Raw genomic sequence first — 10,798 nt, forward strand, 5'->3', positions numbered from 1 at the left:
GATGTTCTTATGTACAGAATTTGTCTGTACTTGACCTTTCCCCCTCTCTTCCTTCCTTCTCTTTCTCTCCTTTTTTATTCTCTCCATTTGAATTCCCTTATATGTATCAGGTATTATGTATATTTTAATAAAACGCCTCAAGTTTTTTACATTTATGAACTATAAATAATTGGTTTCTTTCTTTGCTTTTTGATTAAAGTGTTCACGAGAGAGGATGTGACCAAATACTAACCAGGTTACTTAAAAGAAAGATAGGAAAGCTTTGTAAAAGGTTAACTGAGAATTGACTGTTAGAAGGGAGGAAAATAAGGCACCAATGTGAACTCCTCCTTGCCACTGGAAATGACGTGATGACCGGACACTGCTCCTCAGTGTGACCAAGACATTAGTGTTCATAGCTGAGTTGTTTCCAGTGCAAAATTTATGGCTACAGTAGAGGCTAAAACCAGTCCTTCCAGAATGTGGTCATACATTCATTTCAGGAATCTGAAAGATTAGTTTCTTTTGATGGACACTGAATGTAATCTTGTTATTGGTAATGATGATATGCCAGTTGTATATGATGGCAAGGGTTGCCATTTAAAAAGAATAGCTCTGTTGATGCATAATTGACATATTGGTGAACTGCATAAATTAAAAGTGTAAAATTTGATCAGTTTTGACATGTATATACACCTATGAAACTATTGCCACAGTCAAAAAAATGAACATGTCCATCATCCCAAAAGATTCCTCATATCCCTCTATAATCTCCTCTTCCTGTCTCTCTGCTTTTTGTTACTATTGATTATATTTTTTCTAGAATTTTATATAAATTGAATCATACAGAATATATTATTTTCGTATGATTTCTTTTACTCAACATAATTATTTTGATATTTATTCATGTTACATTGTGTATCAATTGGTCATTCCTTTTTCTTGCTGAGTAATACTTTGTTGAATGGTTATTTCATAGGTTATTCATCTGTTGGTGTACATTTGAGTTGTTCCCAGTTTTAGGCTATAATAAATAAAGCTGACATGAACATTCATGTGCAAATTTTATGTGGACATGTGCTTTTGCCTTTTTGAGGAACTACGTAGCAGTAGAATGGATGGATCATATGGTAGGTGTACTTAGAACTTTTAAAGCAATAGCCATATTTTTTAAAAGTGGCTGTACCATTTTACATTCCTACAGGTAGTGTATGAAAGTTCTTCCACATCCATGTCCACACTTGGGGTGGTCATTCTTTTTCGCTTTAGCCATTCTAATATGTAGGTAGTGATATCTCATTGCGGTTTAATTTATGTTTCCCTAATTACTGTTGGTGCGGTTTAATTTATGTTTCCCTAATTACTATTGGTTTTCATGTGTTTATTTGCCATCCATATGTCTTTTTTAGTTAAATGTCTGTTTAAATCTTTTGCCTATTTAAAAAATTATTTTTTAATGTAGTTTTGAGAATTTTAAAAATATATTCTAGATACAAAAGTTTTATCAGATATACACTTTGCAAACTTTTTTTTTTTTCCAATTCTGTGGCTTCTCTTCATTTTCTTAACAGTATCTTTTGAAGAGAAGTTTTAATTTTTAATAAAGTATAATTTATCAATTTGTGCTTTTATGGATCGTACATTTGATATCACATCTAAGAACCCAAGGTTACAAAACTTTTCTCCTATGTTTTTCTTCTACAGGTTTTGTAGTTTTAGGTTTTACAATTAGGTTTATGATAGAATTTGAGTTTTTTTTTTTAAATTAGACTGAAATGTGGATAAATTAAATTTCTTTTCCATATGAATATCTACTTGTTTCATCAACAGTTGTTAAAAAGATTATTATTTCTCCACAGAATTGCTTTTGCACTTTTGCTGCAAACCAGTTCTTATGTATGTGGATCTGTTTCTAGATTCTCTGTTTTGTTGCACTGATCTTTTTTGCTGTCTTAATGCCAGTACAGGGCTGCCTGAGTAAGCAGCCCGATTTCAGGGATCCTTCTTCAGATATTTCTAACAGGTGGCAAAGTGAGTAGCACATAGTAGGTGTTTTGATTTTTGTTTTTAAAAGAGTGAACATGAGGAATTATCTTTTGAATGCCATACTGGTTATTTTGCTTGGAAATTTCTGTAGTCTCTTCTACTTTCTAAAAAGTTTAGGTTTTGAAAGCTGGTTTCTAAATTTGTTCAAAAATCTAAGTGGGAGACCAATGTGAATATATCCATACAGAGTTAAGTTTTGTTTCTTTGCTAATTTTTCACTTCTTATTATCACTGTAAAGCCTTTCACTTCTTTTGCACTTAAGAGAAATGATGGAATCAATGTTTATAGAACTATTCTAAAGCAAGTAAAAATGCAATAAACCAACAAAGGACTTGACAGATGAAAATGACAGCACACAGCCATTAATGTCTTTTGATGGTGACAGGCAAAGCACTTTTGTTTCCCATCCCCTGGCTTCTTTGTTATTTTCTTGCTAGTCCCTAAGAGCAAATAACTAACAGAACAGATTCTGTTTGAATTGCACCCCTCTTTCACAATATATGTACATGTGGGCACATGCAGGCACACATACCACAGATGCTTTGTAAGTGATGCTTTGTGAGCTGCCCTCAGATTAGTTTGGTAGGAAAATCAGATGGAGACTCTCTAAAACCTGTTTCATGCAAGAAGGGCAAATTGTGCCCTCATTTTCTATTGTCTCTGGCTTCATCTGTAATCAGCAAATGGAGCCCTGCAGCTCACGTAGAGTTTCATCTGCAATTTGTTGCTCTCCTCTAGTTTGCACAACACTGAACCATCTCATTTCGAGATTCAGGAGTGGCAGAGGAAACCTTTGGTGGAAGATTGTAATTTGGGAGAAGGGAAAGTCGAGAGCAAGATCATCTATTTTGAAGACGGCTGAGTGTTGAAGGAAATTGCTTTGGTTAGTCTGTCTCTGAGCCTCTCAGCATATGCTCTGCTGTGACCCTGCCCTCCATCACCAGTGACCTAAAAATCACATAATTTCAACTGTTCTCAAAACCTATTCCCATCTGTTGTGCATGGCTTGTGCACTTACCCCCTCTATTGCCAGCAAATATGTCTAAATCTTTTTACCTCACAGCCAGCCTTCTGTTGACTGGCTGGCTTTCTTGCTTTTTTCCTTGCTTCTTCTGTGATTGTTAAATGAATGCCTTAAAGCATTTTTCCAGATCTCTTTCTTATCCTTGTGCCCTCCTCTCCTTTTCCTCTCAGTGCTTGTTTGATAAATACTTCCCTTCTCAAATATGGGGCATAGTCCTCTTATTTTCAGAAAGCACTGTAGATAATTCTGATGGACGTTAATTTTCTTTGAGAATCACTAGCCTGGGCCTTGGATAATCATCGTTCATTGATCCTAAAAAGTTATTTTATAAACCATATAATTTTCCTCCTTACGTTGTAGCAGTGTTTTATAGACTGCTGATGTTTAAGGAAATGCTCAAATTAGTTATTAATAGTTTATTGGTGCTCGGTTAATAGATGGATATATACACACATACACATATATGTAATCATATGCACAACCCTTTAGAATATTATGTGTCTTTAATTCTTATTGCTTATAGTGGATAGTTTTTGTCATTTTCCCCCCAAGACAGCCACCGAAAAGTAAAATGACTATTTTACTGTATACATACTAACCAATCAGTAAATGTTTATACAGGGAATGAACAAACAGTGGCCTGCTTTATTTAGAAATTGTTCTGAAGGGTCTATACAGTAATTTATAAATAAAATTAGACCTTTAAAAGTAATCTCTAGTCTTTGCAAATATAAACATCTTACATAATAAAAAACTTTTAAAACACTGTTTATTTCTTCTTTACCTCTAAAGCCACCACCTCTACACACACTTTGATCCTGTCTCTCTTCCCCTCTTTCCCCCACACACCCTCCAGAGTTGAAAATTTCAATATTAATTGGTGCTAAGATGATTGTACTGCTGCTGCTAAGACTTCAGCAGGTCTCTTACAAGCTAATGTCACGGCATGGGGTCCATTTGCTCTGTGTAGCTATTCTGCAGTGCAGTGAGAATGTCTTGATTAATATGCTACATGAAAATAAAATGGATTCGGAAAAAATTATACCATACTCTCATAAATATTAATTCACATTTGTATGGAATTGCACATAATTTTCAATATACTTTGGAGCACCTTCAGTATGAAAGATTTGGTCTCTGAAGAGAACGGCATAATTTTTTTAAAAGCACAGTTGATACATTATTAAATGTCATTTGTTTATTAATCTAATACTCTACATGCATATGATGCAGGGCACTAGGTGGGTTGGGTTGCATGACAAAGAAAGGATTTTATTTTTTTACCATGTTGGGGAGTTTATATATCATTCTTAGAAGTAGTGCAATTTAATCATATTATATAGAAGCAGTCTATGACGAACTCACCTGGCTGCTTCTGGTAGCGTTGCCATTATACCTGAGTGTCTTTTCATGATAGCTGTCTATCATGATTACATGTGAAGCTAAGCACTTAATAGTTTGAGCTGAGCAGATGTCTGACATAGCCGACTGTGGTAGTGGACACTAGACAAAGGATTAAATATAGCAGACTTTATTAAACATTTACCATGTGTTAGGCATAGTGTATAAGATTCTGAGACTGGAATCAATGGCCATATGCACTTTGATCTCAGCTTGTCCCCTAAACACTTCTCACCACATCCTCATTGCCTCAGGAGAGCTACCTTTCCGGTGGCAGAGGGTAAATCATCTGTGGTGATAGCAGCTAGAAGTTAGACCAGAGGCACTCATTTGCATTACAAGATTATTATCTTTTCTATCTTTTTGCTCCAAGAATGACAAGGCCTTTTTCCTTTTCTGGGGCTTCCTCCTATTTGCTATGATCCTTCTTGTGTGCCAGCAGTGCCTGCTAGGTTTCTTGGTTTCCTGCTTCAAGTAGCTTTTCTAGTTCGCTTCACTCTGTGTTAGAGATGGCTTGGGATATTATTAAATCACTATTACGATTTGTAGGTTTGGATACTTTAATTACTTCTTATTTATTTGTTTATCTAGCAAGTATGTGTGTATGTGTGTGTGTATCTATATCTATCTATCTATCTATCTATCTATCTATCTATCTATCTATCTATCTATCATTTGCCCAATTATATATGAAGCTCTAGGGTTACTGAGAGGAATGATACTTAGTCCCTGCCCTCATTCTCTCAAGGGTTCGTGCTACTGACCGCCTCAGGGACTTTGTACAAGCTGTTTTCTCTGCTCATACTTTCAAATCCAGGTCAGATGGTAGTCCTTCAGCCACAGCCCCCTCCTCTGGACTGGACTATTTTCCCCAGTTTTCAGCACCCTTAGCCTTTCCTTAAGAGCAGTTAGTTCAGTTCACAATTATGTATTTGTGTGATTTGATTAATATATGTCCCCTAATTCTAAGCAACATGAGGTGGGGATTCCCCCCTCCCCCCCACAGTTTTCTGAGCATTATAGGACAGTGCTAAGTTTGTATTTGGCGTATTCTGGGTACATGAAAAATATTTGTTGAATGAACGAAGGCCTGAGGACATTTCTTTTGCATAATAGAAAGGTCTCCTTGAGCAGGTAGTACTGTTAAGAGTCCTTGAACTAGAAAAGGGAGAGTTGTTAAAGGGAGGGCTTTTGAGGCCAAAGCAAACAGACATAAAAGTCCAAGGTCTCAAACCAATGGGCTTGGCTGATTTGGGGAAAGACATCAAGGAGTACCGTGTATGTCAAGTGGGGAGTGTTGGGATATTAGGAGGCAGTAGAAATAGATAACAGCCTCAAGAATACTGGCTATAAAAGAGAAAAAAGAGTGGTATGTTGAAAAGAAGAAATGGGTAAAGGATAATTTTTGTTCTGGTTTTATATTATTTTAAAATGTGCATTTAGGACTACAGACACTGAGAAATTATGTGAGAGTGAGCGAGGCTCCATGAAGGAGCATTTTTAGTGAAAGGACGTTGTATCCACTCATTTACATGACTGAGTACCAGATCCTTTTAATTTTAGTGCTTATTGTGTACCACAATTCTCAAGGGTCAAAGGATATTCACATGTTTGGAATCAAGTCATATCTAAGCCCATTTTGCACATGGGCTCAGTTGCAGTGACTTATTCCAAGTCTCATAATGAATAATGTCAGTGTCAGGGCTCAAACCTAAGTATTTTGGGATCTCAGTATGTCCTGAGCTGCCTGCAGGTACATAACTCCACTAGGTTGTGGCCTGAAATGCTTGCCTGTAGTTTCTATAGATGCTGCTTCCTATTCCAGTACATTCATTACCTTTCTCCTACCCTTTTACCCCACCCCCAGCCTCACACAGGAATAAATGAAAAGTTGCTTTTGATCTTGGTGATAATATTGTTACATTTTGCAAAGAAGATGGGAATTAAGGATGCTGAGAGGAACTTGTGGTAAAAATATAATGCATTAAGGAAACGTTTTAATCGTGTGAATTGACAGTTTCTTTCTTGCTGGCTCACATCCACCTGGCCTGATACTTTTAGTCTTGTACTGCTTTTTTGAATTGTGCATGCACTTAGTACTCTTTTTCCGAAACATAATTGATGTACAATATTGAGAAGTGAATGTATTGAGCCTCCTTGGGGAATATGGTGTACTGGACCCAGCACAGAATCAGATGGAAAGCCACTGTCCCAGGCAGCAGTAAAATAATTTTTAATGGACAGATACTTTGTGCTTAGTTGAGTTTTTCACTCAACAAGAGTAGAAAGGATCTGTTTGTGGTAGCATTAGGAATTCAGAAAAATTGAGAGCTATGTTTCTTAGTGTTAAGTATTCTTATATCCCACGTTCCTGCCCTATTCTCTCCTCCCTTTTAGTAACCCCATTTACCCTGTATTTTGATCGTGACCCTAGATAGCTATGTAACCACCACTTCCCTTTCGTTCTCTTTTCTACAGAAAGATGTAGCACTTAAGCCTCAGGAACGTGTGGAGAAACGCCAGACTCCTCTGACCAAGAAGAAACGAGAAGCACTTACCAACGGCTTGTCTTTTCACTCCAAGAAGAGCCGACTCAGCCACCCACACCACTACAGCTCAGATCGAGAAAATGACCGCAATCTCTGCCAGCACCTCGGAAAAAGAAAGAAAATGCCAAAGGGACTCAGACAGGTGAGGAAGCTTCAGTTTGTTCTCTTTTATGGCTGCACAATCCCTTCCTCAGGTGCCTGTTCCTCTGTGGTTCTTCTTAACAGGTGGAAAGCTTTGTGCTTACTTCTAAAAGAGTATACCAAACCAAGCTCAGCGTTTTTATTATGATTTGAAACTTCAGCAACGTACCATTTTAGTCAGATGTGTTCTGTGTAACAAAGCTTGCTGCTGCTGCTGCTGCTGCTGCTGCTGAAGTTTAGGGCAGGCTGACTCAAGCCTTGATGAGAGTCTAGGGCTGGTAGGGGAGAGAGTCTCATAATTAGGACACGCATAACAGGCAGATTTGATCACAGACACTGTGTATTTAAAGATTCTGAGGTGCTAAACATGGTTATCTGCATGTGAGCAGTGCCTTGCACAAGATTTATATCTTCCAGGGAAGCTCAAATATTGTGGCATGTGGGAGAGCAGCAGTGAAGAAATGAATTTGCCTTTCAGTTTTTTAGTTGTTCTCCATAGCCCATAATTCATGACGATCTTTGTGATCTGCTGATTGTATGAAAGTCTGGTAGTTGGGCTTACTGGTCTGTTAATAATTAGGTTTCAATGATCCACAAGAAAATATAGCTCTTGGCATTTGGGGAGCCTTTCTGCCTGTGGAAATCCCCACATGAGATGGATTAATAATGAGAAATGAAGCTGCTTATAGCAGTTTTTCTGCACAAATCCCGAGGCTTTAGTGCTTGCTCAGTTACCTGTGTTTTGTTTGTTTTTGGAGGGACTTTTGGGTGGGGTTAACTATCATTTGAAGGAAGCAGAGCAGGTGCTCTAATTAGAAGCTGAACAGGTAATTTCTAGTTTGCAGATGTTTCTGCAGAAGGAGAATACCTGGGATTATACAAAGCAGTGGTTCCTAAACATTACAGATCATTAGAGTCATATCATGAATAAAATACACATTCCTAGCCCTTCCCTAGGACCTAATGAACCAGATTCTCTAGGGGGTAAGGCACAGATATTTGTAGTCTTAGAAATTTCCTATTTGATAATGGTCAGGCCACTTTCAAAATCATTCTGGTAAAGCATCAAGAGTATATTTTTGGTGATGATTTTTAGTTAAAAGATTGGAAGGGCCAAAAGCCTCAATAAGATCTAGTGGACAGTTTTGGGCCAGAGTTCAACCTGCTGTGTCATAAAGGATATACTCCTGAAACGACATTTAGAGTGATGGGTTTCAGCATGGACTCAGAGGGTCTCAAGGGAGTGTCCCCAAATGTGACTCTCAGGGCAGTTTTTTAAAGATACATTTGTGTCCTAAAATAAAATGCCAGATCGAAGTTATAATAATAATTATTAACATTTATTTAATGCATTCATGTTATAGTCATTCAATGAGGGAGTTTGTAGTATAATCAATAATTCTCATAACAACCCTAGCTAATGGATAATATGGTTACTTTACAGATGGAGAAACTGGAGTTCCAAGAGATAAAGTGACTTGTCTCAGGCCACTTAGCAGGGAGGGATAGAACTAGGGTTTAGATCCAGATTTCTCTAGATTGCTCTGTTATCCCTGTATGTTCTGCCTCTTGATTGGGATAAGAATTGGATATGAAGAAAAAGAGAACTCCAAGTCATTAGATGTACGGCATCTATAAGTATTTCTAGAAACTGCATGAGTAGTTTGGTCAGAGGAAGTGATTTTGGTCATAGAAATGGCCTATGTAGGCACAAGAAGAAACAGGATGAAATATTAAGTTCAGAGAGTAGAGAAAGAGCTGGGAAGGTTGGAAGCAATCACATTTGGATGTGGTTTATTTTTATTAAAATTTTTTTTTCAGACCCAGAGTGGGATGAAGGAGGAAGGGCTGGGTCCCATAAAGGATGATGTTCCTGTGGTATTTGTGACTCCCATCTCATGCCTCTTGGTGCGAGATAATGTGAGAAAAACAATTATTCCAAGTGGAGAGAAGTTGCAGTTTAACCACCACTTCTCTCCTCAGGCCCTTTCTCCCAACAGGGTAAGCTGCTTACCTTTCAGGCAAGAAACCTGAAATTTAATTCTGAGCCCACACTGAGCCATGGTTCCTTATCCTTGACTTTTACTCCCAGAGCTGATCTGACCTTTCTGACAGAGGACAGAGGATTCTCTGTCCTCAAGATTCTTCTTTCTACTTTTCCTCTGGTGAAAGAATTTATAGTCATAAAAGAAGGCTAGAACTGTATGTCTCAGATTTGAATAGCTTTTGGTTCTAATAGCCTTCTGGTCCTAGTGATATTTTAAATCATAGCTATCCTTGTTTTAGGTAAAATATTTGAAAAGTAGTTATATTGACTCATGAATCATGGAGAAGGAAAGACTAAATCGTATCTCTGGTCTGTGTAAGAGTTTTAAAAACAAGTGTTATTTTCTTGTCTTCAGTGTCGATGCCCAAATATGCTATCCAAGTCAAGTGTTACCTTTCTAATAGGAAGGGAAGCAGAGGTTGATAATGGACATAAAGCTCTAATACTTTTATTTGCAATATTCTTAGAATCACATGTGCTGCTATGAAACCCTGAACAAATCACTTTTGCTACTCGTATATAGTGTGAGAGGTTTAGACGAGAAGATTTCTCAGGCTCCTTCCTCTGAGTTCCATGGGTCTTTAAATTTATGAATAACACAGAGATATATAGTGTTGTTGAGGTCTGTAAAGGAAGACCATATTTTGGTCTGAAGGTAATTTAGTTTTGGAGTCTAACTTATTGGCTTTGTGAAAACATTTAAAGCAGAGGAGCTGCATTACTAGTGGGAGGGAGAGGCAAGGTTAGTTATGTGTCAGCCCAGACAAGTGTCATTTATTGTGTGATCATTGGTAAAAGGCGACACATGAGTGTTTAATGGCCACTGTTGATGTTCAGAAACTTGTGCTAAGAATATTTCCAATTGCTTTCCTATCATGATAGATGCCTGTATACATCACAATTAACTTTTTCCCCTGCCCTTGCTTTTTATCAGATAAAGTAACTGAATCTGACCATCATAGCTGGAAGGGGACCTTGAGATGAGAGTGGGCCTTGAGGAAAATTTCTAAATTAATGGATTGTTGTTGAGTGCCTCTTATTGAAAGAATTATAATCACAAGAACTACAGATGAAAGAAGGCAGTATGAGTTGAGAAGTTAGTCTTTATTTTTGACTTGGTGAGAGTGGATTAGGTTTGCATTTTATTAGGAAATGGTACTTCCTGAGCAGGCAACTTAATGCACAGCTTTCCTGTAATTATGGGAAGATGTTACTACTTAGTGGAGAGGAAATAATAGGATTTTTTTTTTTTCTGAGAATCTGTTGACAACTAATCTTTTTACTGTGAGAGTACAATTAAATAGTTTTACAAGAGAGATGTATAGTTCTAAAACCAAACTGCTTTTTTTCTTTGCTTGCCTGATTAGAAAACCTCAGTTCTCATGTTTTTTCATACTGTTAAAAGAAAGCTTTTAACTGATACTTAACTAGCCCAATGGAAATTATTTGTTGGATTATATTTTTAAGTATAAATATATACTGACTTAGAAGAATCTGAGCTGGCAACTGTCTTGTAAAGTGGTTGCATTTTTTTATATGGCAGATTTAAACAGTCCTTAATTTCCAAAGGAGTTTGAAATAACGAAGAAAGGAACAAATTAACTTTTACA

The 10,798-nt window shown here is 37.2% G+C and overlaps 1 protein-coding gene across 12 annotated transcripts in view; it reads left to right on the top strand.

Annotated features, from left to right (window-relative positions):
- Nucleotides 1–10,798, top strand: part of AUTS2 (AUTS2, activator of transcription and developmental regulator) — a 1,087,944-nt gene that overhangs the window by 261,893 nt on the left and 815,253 nt on the right. For all 12 annotated transcript variants that reach the window (XM_023534624.1, XM_023534625.1, XM_023534622.1 and 9 more), the window contains exon 2: nucleotides 6,930–7,142. In XM_023534624.1, coding sequence (XP_023390392.1) covers nucleotides 6,930–7,142 — 213 coding nt within the window. The remainder of the gene's footprint in view (nucleotides 1–6,929; nucleotides 7,143–10,798) is intronic.

This window comes from Pteropus vampyrus, unplaced genomic scaffold (assembly GCF_000151845.1).
Source record: "Pteropus vampyrus isolate Shadow unplaced genomic scaffold, Pvam_2.0 Scaffold128, whole genome shotgun sequence".
Lineage (NCBI taxonomy): Eukaryota > Metazoa > Chordata > Mammalia > Chiroptera > Pteropodidae > Pteropus > Pteropus vampyrus.